The sequence below is a fragment of the Dermacentor andersoni genome, chromosome 2 (genome assembly GCF_023375885.2).
Source record: "Dermacentor andersoni chromosome 2, qqDerAnde1_hic_scaffold, whole genome shotgun sequence".
Classification (NCBI taxonomy): domain Eukaryota; kingdom Metazoa; phylum Arthropoda; class Arachnida; order Ixodida; family Ixodidae; genus Dermacentor; species Dermacentor andersoni.
In genome coordinates this window covers 95,533,306-95,546,157 of record NC_092815.1, presented here as the reverse complement: position 1 = coordinate 95,546,157, position 12,852 = coordinate 95,533,306, and the positions used below count along the sequence as shown (strand labels likewise).

General features: G+C 46.1%; 1 protein-coding gene across 4 annotated transcripts in view; it reads right to left on the bottom strand.

Moving 5' to 3' along the window:
* Window positions 1–12,825, bottom strand: part of LOC126541618 (tRNA endonuclease ANKZF1-like) — a 44,968-nt gene extending 32,143 nt beyond the window's left edge. Inside the window, exons 1-3 of one of the 4 annotated variants that reach the window (XM_055076774.2) lie at window positions 12,614–12,640; window positions 11,594–11,726; window positions 7,015–7,205 (exon numbers count right to left, since the gene is read on the bottom strand). In XM_055076774.2, the coding sequence (XP_054932749.1) occupies window positions 7,015–7,204 (190 nt within the window). In that variant the 5' untranslated portion in view covers window position 7,205; window positions 11,594–11,726; window positions 12,614–12,640. Of the gene's footprint in view, window positions 1–7,014; window positions 7,206–8,500; window positions 8,556–11,593; window positions 11,727–12,613 lie in introns of all 4 variants that reach the window. The other 3 variants (XM_055076773.2, XM_050188461.1, XM_055076772.2) reach the window with 3 other exon arrangements.
* Between the last annotated feature and the right edge of the window lie 27 nt (window positions 12,826–12,852).

Here is a 12,852-nt window from a genome sequence, read left to right as displayed (position 1 = left end):
CAACAAGAAAGTTTGTACAGTGAATACAAGCCCAGATGCTTAACCCTTTATTGACGAGTGTTGCCTATAGGCATCATACTAGAAAAAAATTTTTGTTTGTAGTGCTTTATTAGTAAGTACGAAGTTCTGACTAAATGCCTTCGGCTAACACTGAATGACAGGCAAGATTATTAGTTGGTTTGAAGTAGGAACACTGGCCGAGGAAAAAGAAGTTTGGCACACGGCTCGCTTTCTTTTGAAGGCACGGGCAGAGGTGACAGACTGATGCAAGGTATCCGGCTGCAGAGATGTCACGCATTTGATGTAAAGCAAATGAAATATACACCAATATACACCAATGGGTCACATTGTGGGGATGCTGGACTCTCATGTGTCCCCTAATATTGTTTGCCTTGCATGGCTATTGTGTCTCCTGTAATCCAGCTACTCCACGCAGCTAAGCCCCTGTGGCAGGCGGTGTGGTTGCCGATTAGTATGAGAGATGACGCGAGCGTTGCACTGCTAATGCCATCTAACGGTGGGGTTACTCAGGTACAAAAAGGAGTAAGTAGTCCGTTTTTCTTTGGCTTGGGGTTGGCCAGCTGCATAGACGTTTCGCATGTGCGCCAGCCATTCGCAGAACCATTCTGTGAAAGGTTTAGGAGCAGGACACCAAAATGAACTAATTAAATCCTTTGAACGCACCACCATTCACGTGAACAGTGTCCAGCATGGAAGCGAATGTATTAGCTCGCTATCTGGTCACGGTGAGTTGGACTTCCTCGATTTGTCGCACGGCCATCGGCATGTTCAACAGGTTGTAATTTGGCTAGCTGGCATTGGTGTACGAAAGGTGGAATAAATACCTTTGTGATTGTTTGCACTACTATGTCGTTGTTCCTTTGTCCCAAGAGCATGTTTGAGACCCCACAACATATGACGAGAGCTGTCGGTACAAATTCCAAACAAAGTTTTAGGTGGCTAGGGTTGAAGCCCACTTCCAGTTTTCTGCCTGGGGTTACCCCCAGTTGCTGAAAAATTTCCTGCAAAAAATTTTACAGCACAGCTGTTAAAGTCTACTTCCCCCAGGATCACGTCTGTGTGTTGACACAAAACTCGTGCCTTCTCCTCCAGCTTCCACGTCAGACACCAGCTGTGTTCGTGCCGTCAAGTATGCACAGGTGGCGTCATTATGTGGGCCAATTCTAAAGATAGTGCAATGCCAGGTGGACCCGCAGCAGAGGTGACGCAGGCGTTAAGCACTCCCCATACGTAGGCTGATCCCAAAGATAGTGCGATGCCGGGCTGACCCACGGCAGAGGTGCAATTCACCATTAAAGGGCCCACATACACAACTTCACTGGTCATCTTTCTTCACAAAGTAAAAGGGCACTCAGTTTGTTGTTTTTTTCTTCACTGAATATGCTTATTCTCGATGCGTTTTGCATGTTCATATAGAAATTTTTTTTCTGGTATGTGCTGTCATAAAAGGATTATTAATTGCATCTAATTACGCCTCCTTGTCACAAGATTGAACTGTGAGCCTGCCCTAATGTGATTGCTGGTACAAAATTAATCTCTTCTTTTGATAACATGTGAATGATATACACTGAAATTCAGACCGTTAACATTGTAAGACAGTAAAACTTTACCATCATAAAATAGAAGCACACAAATGCTTCAAGGCATCTTCATTCACAACGAAGTATCTAGTGAAAGGTGAATTTACAAATATTGCGAGACAGCTGTTAAGCCTCAACGGTTTATTGCGCAGCTCGCGCGCCGAAGACGATGACGCTGGCCATGATGATGAATATATAAAGATGAAGAAGATGAAGGGGTAATATAATGCTCACAGAATTTCCCCCACGCGTGGAAGCAGCCAACCTGGCCGCTGGTTATGGCGGGAAATGCCGTATGAAAGGCTTTAAACGAGAAACATGCACAATCTCCGTGGCATGGCAGCGGCCGTCCAAAGGCACAACTGGAGTGACACGATAGTTAACTGGCGAAGTCTGTTCCCGAACAATGTAGGGCCCGATAAAACGGGACTGAAATTTCTCGCACAATCCAGGAGCGCGAACTGGGGTCCACAGTAACACTTCATCTCCAGGGTGGAAGGAAACGACATGGTGAGTTGCATCATAGCAAATTTTGCGGTCTTGTTGGCTGGCGTCGGTGTTGAGGCGGGCACGTTGGCGACACCGGGCAATGCGTGCAACGAACTGCTCACACACTGTTGTGGACGAAGGCACGGGGACACTGAAGAAAGAAACGTCGAGGATAGTGAGTGGTAGGCGACCGTACACGAGGAAAAAGGGCGAGTATACCGTAGTGCGTTGGACGGAAGTGTTGTATGTGAAAGTGACGAACGGTAGAATGACATCCCAATTGGTGTGGTCAGGGTTGATGTACATAGATATCATGTCAGACAGCGTGCGATGAACGCACTCTGTGAGACCATTAATTTGAGGGTGATAGCTGGAAGTCGTTTTATGGATGGTATTGCACGCACGAAAAACATCGTTGAGAAGTTTAGAGAGAAAGGTCCTGCCGCGGTCACTCAAAAGGACACGTGGGCTTCGTGCCGTAAAAAGATGGCTTTCAAGAAAAAGCCTGCAACCTCCTCTGCCGAACCCAAAGATTGTGCGTCTGTTTCAGCGTACCGTGTCAAGTGGTCTACAGCTGTGACGATCCATCGTTTACCGCCAGTGGTTAAGGGTAGCGGTCCATAGAGGTCGATACCAACGACTGCGAAAGGAGCTTCAGGACACGGGACAGGTTGGAGCAGTCCAGCTGGAGGTGAGGTCAGTCATTTGCGGTGTTGGCAGAGTGAACAGGAAGCCACGTATTTCACTACGCTGGTTGCAAGTCCAGGCCAAGAGAAGCGGCTGCGAATTCGCTCGTAGGTTTTATGGAAACCAAAGTGACCGGCAGTGGGATCGTCGTGAAAGGTCTCCAATATCTCGGCCCGAACTGATCGGGGAACGACAGGAACCCAACGGTGTCCTTCGGGATAAAACACGTACCGGTATATCGAATTTTCGATTTTGAAGTTCTTCAACTGCCGACGGAGCTGAGCGTTAGGTGGGCGAAATGATCCGCGAATACGTTCCATAATGGAGTGGCAGTAGGAGTCATTACGTTGGCTAGAGGCAAACGTATGAGAATGGCTGGATGGGAGCCAGTTGAGAGCTGCGAGTGAAGGGAATGCAGGCGACGCGTCCTGTGGTTTCCTCACGGAAGATGGTAAGCAAGCAGCGTTTGAAGACGGTGGTAGGGGACAACGAGAGAGAGCATCGGCATCCTGGTGTTTCTTTCCAGACTTGTAAGTGACGTCGAAGTCGTATTCTTGTAAACGGAGTATCCAACGGCCGAGACGTCCCGTGCAGATAAGGCTGAAATTTTTGGACGGACCAAACAACGGAGAGACACTCTTGCTCGGTAATCATATAATTTTTCTCTGCAGCTGTTAGTGTGTGACTTGCGTATGCAACCACACGTTCTTCAGAATTTTGCTTACGTTGCAGAAGAACAGCGCCGATACCGTGTCCGCTGGCGTCAGTATGTAGAAGAGTGGGTGCGGTGTTGTCGAAATGACAAAGCACAGGTTCGGACGTGAGGGCACGCTTGAGGGCGTCAAAAGCTGTTTGGAATTCGTCCGACCATACATAGGGAGCTCCAGAAGGAAAGAGTTGATGGAGTGGTGCCGCAATGGTGGCAAAGTTACGTATGAAGCGCCGGAAATACGAAGCTAGGCCAAGGAAGCTACGCAAGTCTTTGACGCGTTGAGGCCTGGGGAAGCGGAGGACAGAGGTAATTTTGTCGGGGTCGGGTCGAAGGCCCTCCTTGCTGACAAACTGTCCGAGCACTTTAATGGTTTTGCTGGCGAAGTGGCACTTTTTGTACTGCGCTGAAGGCCAGCAGCTGAGAGGCATGTCAGGACTTCGTCGAGGCGCTGCAAGTACTGATGGAAGGTCGACGGAAATATGATGATGTCGTCAAGGTAGCATAAGCAAGTCTTACACTTTAGGCCCCGTAGTACAGTGTCAATCATCCGCTCAAATGTGGCGGGAGCATTACACAGGCCAAAAGGCATTACGTTAAATTCGTAAAGTCCATCGGGTGTGGCAAAGGCGGTTTTCTCCTTGTCTGCTTCGTGCATGGGTATCTGCCAGTATCCGGAGCATAGATCAAGGCTGGAGAAATACTCCGCGCCTTGTAATGAATCTAACGCATCATCGATTCGGGGCAGGGAATATACATCTTTGAGGGGTTATTTTGTTCAAGGCATGGTAGTCTACGCAAAATCGCACTGAGCCGTCTTTCTTACGCACCAAAACGACAGGTGACGACCAAGGGCTTGAAGATGGGCGGATTATGCTACATTTCAGCACGTCGGCAACGTGGATATCGATGATCTGTCGTTCAGCGGAAGAAACGCGATATGGCCGCTGGTGTACGATGGCAGTTCCATCTGTGTGTATGCGATGAGCCGTCGCAGAAGTCTGTCCCAGAAGAGGAGAGTGGACGTCGAAGGAGTCTTTATGCTTGGATAACAACGCCAGTAACTCCCCCGTCTGCTGTGGCGTTAGATTGGAGCTGATGGTACTAGCGATATCAGAAGCAGGGAACGGATCCATAGCTGTGGGTGGTTGTGAAACAGCAGTAGTCGAGGTAAGCACAGAGACAGGCTGAGTGTCCAAGACGCACATGAGAACAGCGCCTTCAGAAAGCAGGACTGGCTCATTGGTTGTGTTGAGTACAGCCAAAGAGGCCATGCCTTTGGTGAAGCGAACAAGGCTGGGTGCCAGAGCAATCCCTTTGGATAAGCAACGGGGTGACGGTACAACTAAAACGTCACCATCGATGATGTCAGACTTAACTGCAAGGAGTTGTTCGCGACCAGGGGGCGCCACACAATCGTCAGCAGTTCATAAGCGAAGGCGCGGTTCGTGCACGTCGTCGGAATTGTCGGTCTCTGTCAAGTTAACGAGGCGTTCACGGCCCGAGATGAAAGCCGACGCCGAAGAGAGAAAGTCCCACCCTAGTATAAGCATGTGAGCACAGGAAGTCAACACTGCGCACTGGATATGGTGGCGTATCCCGTCGATTGAAACTCTAACGGTGCATTGCGCTGATGGCCGAATCACAACATTATTTGCACCACGAAGAAGAGCTCCACTGTAAGGTGTAGTAACTTCGCGTAGACGAGCGCACAAGCCAGCATGAATAATAGAAATAGCTGCTCCGGTATCAAGCAATGCTAGGACTGGTACACCTTCTACACACACAAATAAAGTATTGGTCAGGCACGCTGGAGGAATTGTAGTCTGTACGAGCCATGCAGCTTTCCCTCCAAAAACTGCACCATCTAATTTTCCACTTGGTAGTCAGGAGTGCGGGTGGCCGGTTGCAGGGGTGACGTCGAGCGTCGGAGAGGGGAGGGTGAGTGGCGGCGCCCTGGACAGTAGTTGCGAGGCGCTTTGGGAGGTGCAGAAGGTGAGCGTGGGGAGAGCCGGCGCTAGTAAAGACTCGGAGGAAGCAACGGGTCTCTCTCATAAATATCGTAGCCACGGCGTTCGTCCTGTTGTCGTCTTCGGCAAAAACGCGATATGTGACCGCGAATACTACAATGATAACAAATGGGGCAGGGCGTAGGCCGGGTAGTGTAAAATCCTGCAGCAGGCGGACGGGGTGGTAGAGTCGCCAGATGGTTGGGGGCAGTAGCAAGAGCAGGAGGCGCTGTCCGAACGAACGCTGGTTGCACAGCCTCAACCTGAGCATACGAGGTGGATGGTGAAGGAGGGCCACAGCTCGCAGCGCAGGTCATGGAGGACAGCTCCTCTTTGATGATGTCGTGCAGGCCAGGAACCGAAGGCTGAGGCTGGAGAACGGGAGGACTGAGCAGGCCACATGCTTGGAGCTCTTCGCGTATGAGAGTCCGAATCAGCATACGCAGGTCGGTATCCGACGAAGGAGGCGCGTCACCGACGACAGGTTGTAAACAAATGGCCTGCAGTACGTCCAGGTGTTGGCAAGTCGTGATCACATTGTTAACGGTATTTGGATTTTTGATCGCCAGTGCGTTGAACGCGACGTGAGCAATGCCCTTAGGATATGACAAACATGATCAGATTCCGTCATGGTGGCGTCAACACGGCGACAAAGGGCAAGGACGTCCTCGATATGAGAGGTGTATGTTTCCCCGTGAAGTTGCGTGCATCCATCAAGCTTTTTCTTGGTTGACCTCAGAGCGGACATTGGGAGCGCCAAAAATCTGCCGAAGCTAATGTTTGAATGCCGCCCAGTCAGGCAAGGTGCTCTCGTGGTTGAGAAACCAAGTCCTGGCAATGTCAGTGAGGTAGAATGCGACGTTGCGAAGCTTGTGCATGTCATCCCACCGGTTAGACTCACTCACGCGGTCATAATTGTCCAGCCAGTCATCAACGTCGTCACTATGAAGGCCAGCGAACATGGTGGGATCGCGCTGCTACGTGCTGACGGTCCATGAAGGAACGGCCGGTGGGGCAGAGACGGTGACGCTGGAGGCTCCTGGAGGATCTTCTTGGGGCATCCTGGCGGAAAGGTGGAGCAAGCGGCAGCCTGAACGAAGCTCCAGGGAAACTCGAAGGCGTAGAGGACCAAGGGATCGTAAGTAGCCTCCACCACTTGCGATACAGCTGTTAAGCCTCAACGGTTTATTGCGCAGCTCGCGGGCCGAAGACGATGACGCTGGCCATGATGATGAATATATACAGATGAAGATGAAGGGGTAATATAATGCTCACAATATGCATACACCACACAAAATATGACTGCTATAAGCACCAAGTTGCTGAAAATGATTTTGTACAGAATGAAACCAGCTAAACAAAGCATGTTTATAGAACTGGCTTCTCTATTTGTGCACACATTCTGTGTTCACCCCAATTTTTGTAATCAACTATTGCAAACTCGCCCAACTATGTTCCACTTCACTCTGCTGAATTTTATGCATGCAGTCTGTCAGCAGAGTTCTGTGTTGATAATTACCATGTCCAGGGCCAAGCGACGAATAGAACTCCTGCTCCAACTGTGGCGTGCAGTTGGCAAGCGAGAGACCAATCAGGTATCGTTCAACCTTGAATGGGTCAGTCAGCTGCCAAGTAAAAAAATTTGGATAAGACGTAGACTCGGCAGTACTTTGGCCAGATGCAGCTGGTTCCACTGATGCTTCAGACATACTGAAAAACAAAGAAACGGATAAACAGGAAATTGTTTGACAATCAGTTACACTGTGTAAGTGATATTTGTGCATTTGTTACTGAACTGTGATATCACTCAACAAATATACATGCCCAAAGTAAATATTGACAGTCACTTCAGCATACGTTAAAAAGGATGAAGGTGAAAGCCTGTATGCTACGAGACATTCATTACATTGCTTGACATTTTCATTCAAATCTGCTGTTACTTCCTATTGCTTGTTTTCTCCCACCAAAGGTTGTGGGACTGAGTGCCTTAATTAAATGTGCCTTAATCAACTTCGCCCTTATTAACACCAAATGTCGCGGGTTCGACTCCCACCAAATGTTGTGGGTTCGAGTGTCTTAATTAACTCTATCTGAATTAATGGTGCATTAAGTAAAACCAAAGGTAATGGGTTCGACTCTCGACTTTCGTGATGCCAACTGGAATCCAACTTGCAGATATGGCCGGTTCACCCATACCTCCATGTAGGGTCATGGGTTCTACTGCCTTAACTTTGCCTTCATCATCATCAGCCTAGTTACGCCCACTGCAGGGCAAAGGCCTCTCCCATACTTCTCCAACAACCCCGGTCATGTACTAATTGTGGCCATGTCGTCCCTGCAAACTTCTTAATCTCATCCGCCCACCTAACTTTCTGCCGCCCCCTGCTACGCTTCCCTTCCCTTGGAATCCAGTCCGTAACCCTTAATGACCATCGGTTATCTTCCCTCCTCATTACATGTCCTGCCCATGCCCATTTCTTTTTCTTGATTTCAACTATGATGTCATTAACTCGCGTTTGTTCCCTCACCCAAGCTGCTCTTTTCTTATCCCTTAACGTTACACCTATCATTCTTCTTTCCATAGCTCGTTGCGTCGTCCGCAATTTGAGTAGAACCCTTTTCGTAAGCCTCCAGGTTTCTGCCCCGTAGGTGAGTACTGGTAAGACACAGCTATTACACACTTTTCTCTTGAGGGATAATGGCAACCTGCTGTTCATGATCTGAGAATGCCTGCCAAATGCACCCCAGCCCATTCTTATTCTTCTGATTATTTCTGTCTCATGATCCGGATCCGCCGTCACTACCTGCCCTAAGTAGATGTATTCCCTTACCACTTCCAGTGCCTCGCTACCTATTGTAAATTGCTGTTCTCTTCCGAGACTGTTAAACATTACTTTAGTTTTCTGCAGATTAATTTTTAGACCCACTCTTCTGCTTTGCCTCTCCAGGTCAATGAGCATGCATTGCAATGAGATGCAGCGGTGGCGTAGAGGAAGAACACCCGCCTCGCGTGCAGGAGGTCCGTGGTTCGAATCCCGGTGCCGGCAATTTTCCACCGGGCTTAAAAAAAAAAAAATCCGCGTGTTGATAAAATTGCATAAAACAGGCCTGGAATGTGGTCTGATCCCGGTGACCAGAACCGGTAACGCACTCCCTCAGCAGAGCAGGATTGGCCACCCTGGTGCAGTACCTGGCCACAACCTCCTATATGAACGCAACTTTGCCTTAATTAACACCAAAGATTGTGGATTTGGCTCCCACCAAAGGTCATGGGTTTGAATGCTTTATTTAACTCTTTCTTAATTAACACCAATGGTAATGGGTTCGACTCTCGACTTTCACGATGTCAACTGGAACCCAACTTGGAGATATGGCCGGTTTGCCTCTAACTTCAAGTGGGTTCAACTCGCACCAAAGGTCGTGGGTATGAGTGTAGTAATTAGCTCTATCTTAATTAACTGCACCTTAAGAGGAAGCTTTAGCTCGGGCCCAACTCCGACGCGGCCTATTGAAATACACGTAAAATGCAGAAACGCTTTTCCGAGATAACCCTTGGACCGATTTTAATGAAATTTGTTGCATTTGAGAGATAAGGGTAAATTATAGCGACAGTTGGAAGCAGAATTTCGATTTAGGGCCTGAATTTTGGAAAAAGAAAGGATTTTCAAAAATTCGGAAGTTTGAAAAAAATAAAGCACAAAGTTTACAATTTAATAGCTCTGCATCAAGGACAGATATCGTGGTTCTGTAAACAGCATCCATTAGATCATTCAAAGTGGACAAATTTGATATGTCAATTTATATCTAATGTGAATTCGTTACTTTGTGTAGAAGGGTTCTGTAAAAGCTGTATTTCCATATTACTAAATTTTTTTAGATTCATGTGTAACATATCAATTTTGTCTGCTTTAGATGTATTGTTAGGTGCAGTTCACATAATTGTAATATCATTTTTCATTGCTGAGTTACCAGAGTTGTAACCCTATAGTTTCCTTTTCTGAAAATTTGCGAGTTTTGCCAATTTTTAATAAAATATTGACGACCTGAATCGAAAATCCGAAACCAACAGTCACTAGATTTAAAGTTTTTGTTTCAAATGCAAAAAACCTCATCAAATTTGGTGCAGTTGTTGTTGAGAAAAGCGGATTCTCCTTTTACATGTATTTAGATAGGAGCACCCTAGCTAAAGCTTCCTTTTAACACCATAGCTTGCGGCATCGACTCCCAGCGAAGGTTGTGGGTCCAATTCTCACCAAAGGTCGTGGGTTCAATTCCCACCAAACATTGTGTGTTCAACCCCCAAGTTTGGCGCCATTGAATTTTGGTGTCATAACGCTGTACAATCAAAATTTCATCCTAAGAGCTGTTTAAGGCTTTTGCCTTAATAAAAGTAAGACTACATACGTACGCTGAATCTATCTCTCATACTTTCAAAATCACAAAAGCTTGTTAAATGGAAATACATACTAGTACATAGTATAATGCAGGAATGAAGCACAAACGGGAAGAAAAATAAAGAGGACCTCTCACAGTTGACTACTTCAAAGTGAGATGTGTGAAGTGGGGTGTTGCTGGTTGCTAGGCGCACTCTGCCACCAAGACTAAGCCTCTATAAATTAATCCCCTCAGTGAAATACACAGCGAATATGGAAAGAGAAATTTGCCTTCTAGTTCATTTACTCATGTCTGCATTTCATTCCAGCATGAGTGTACATGTTAGAATGTGGAATAATATCCTTTTGCTTTTCCCTTAGAGACCTTACAAGACATTTCCATGTACTTCCAGCTCTTCAAAGAAACAATAAGAAGGGAACAGGACAAGAAGAACTCTGGGTTTAAACAAAATGTTTTACTTGTAAATATCACAGATTACGTGGCAACAAAAAAAGGTGCGCATGCAAGTAAAATGCCTATTACAAATCATCATGCATCCATGTCATGTAGCTGCTGACGCAGATAACTGAATTCTTTATTTGAGTGTGTGACAAATGGGGTGTTGAAGCAGCTAACAAACCCATTATTGTTGTCATATGCTTTACGCATTAATCTACACTTTCCACTTTAGTACTTTGCCTACGTTGCCACATGGTCTGTAATTTTTCTGTGTAAAATAATTTGAAGGCCAGTGCTCCTTTGTTCCCATTTTCTTTTTCTTCAAAGCAATGGAAATATTAAAAATGTCAAGTCATAACCTAACCCAACTTTTTGAATTGGGCTACAAGAGCTTCACTTGCATTTACATCTCAATAAAGAGAAAATAGCACTGTACTATCTGCCCTCGAATGTGATCAAAGAACATGCGATTGCTAGCAGCAATAACTGACTCCCTAGATTAAGAGATAAAAAGAAAGAGAGCATTCAATAACAAACATAAAGTGAGCAAAGTAACACAACTCCCACTTAGGCCAGCCATAAAAGCCTATACATGCAAACAGTATTTGGAGTTGACTGCTTTTACGAGTGCTATTTTATGAGTTAAAATTTTACTGCCACTGCACTTGAATGACTTATAACTGGATAAAAAGCTAAACTACACTGATAAAAGCGTGATGATATAACAGTGCAAAACGATGTAGACAAATTATTTGGAGTGAGCAGCCTCTTCAGACATTAAAAAGCTTAAAATTGCACCACAGCAGTGGTAAAATTGATATCAACATAAACTGGATCATCCACAACTAATTACAGGGAATTCTTGAGTATTTAGAGAAGGTAATTTACACTGACTTCCTTACGTCTGTACGGGCAAACATTGAATTGGGTGCTACTCAATTTCTCAGGATCTTGCATTGGACATGACATTTTGATTAGTTCACACAACTGATTAGCTGAGCCAGTTCCTCTGCACCGCTCAATACAGACCTTAAAAAACTTTAACAGAATCTACAACACAGACTCCCGGAACATTCCGCCTCACGCTTAAATTCTTCACCACCAGCAGTACACAACAAAAGCATTACAACCACGTTGATTTCATTTTACGCATATATATAAGCAAATACTGTAAACCTAAGGAGCCTTGTTTATGAAAAGCTTTCTAGTATTGTCCCTACATATGCCACAGTACTCCAGGAAGTCAGTCAAATGTCAATACTAACGGCCATTACTTCGCCACTCGTTATATTTCTGGTGTCCTGGAATGGTGTATGGAAACGGTGACACATGCAAATGCTTGCCGCCATGCTAACAATACCGCCAGAGACTATGTCCAGCATCATAGTGGTGGTGTGCCTGCATGTACAATGTGGTATATATCAAGCAAGCCAAATGTCAAAATTACTGTCACAGCTTTGCTGCCCCACAAGCATGTGGGCTGCAACTATTAGCTGCAATGTCAGCATGTTACCTACAAACACATGTACTTCTTTGACACTCTTGCCATAGCCAAAGGATTGTGCTCACTCTTGCCCATGCTCCTAGAAAAGCTGACTTGAAACCTCTGCAGATGCCCATTTTTCTTAATTCATCGTCCTTTTTCATTTGTGTTCATGCGCACATGCGTGGCAAACAGCCTTGATATATTTCATCAAGCAGATTTACCATTCCTCAGCATCTTGAGGCCTAGCACACAATTACATGCTTACAGAAAATTGTATATGAAATACACACAAGACCATTCACTTATTTACAGAACAGTTCACCTTTGTTAATCAGTGCATTCAGCAGGATACGGTTCGCTTTTTGTTCCTCTTAGCATACAAGCGCGAAATGACATAAGCAACATATTTTCTCTGCCGCAGAAGAAGATCATACACGCTTATACGTGACGCGGTGGATCTGGCCCTTCAAAGCTAGACATATTCAAAAACCAGCACTAAAGCGAAAAAGTACGACTATGTATGATGAGCATGGAACTACCGATTGTGTCAGTAAAGGACGTGCAAACCATGTAAGCGATGACAGCTTCGGAAAAACTACATCATCAGCCGCCTCTGCGTTTTAATCACATTCGCTCTGTTACGTAACATCTGCAGTAATACTTTTTAACCGCCCTGGAACGTGCGGTTGCTTATATACGTGGATACCCATTGCGCGAGTCAAGTTACAAAAAGAGGCGTCGTAAACAAATACTGTTCCTTCCTTTCGCAGCTGGCAGTCTGAATGAATGGATAACTCACATTTTGGCAAACCACGCGCACCCTACCGAACCCACTCACTGCGAGGCTTCGCCGCTTCGCCGGCTTTCGTCTGCTTGCTCTGCAGAATGACAGATGGAGCCAGCTGTTCCTGCAAGTTTTGTAGTTCGCGATTTGTGCTTTTCTTTCTTTTCGTTCGCTTCGCGGTCAGAGATTAAAACAGCTGATAAGTCTATCATGCAGCGCAACGTTGTTACACTGACTAGCGCGAGGTGTGTGAG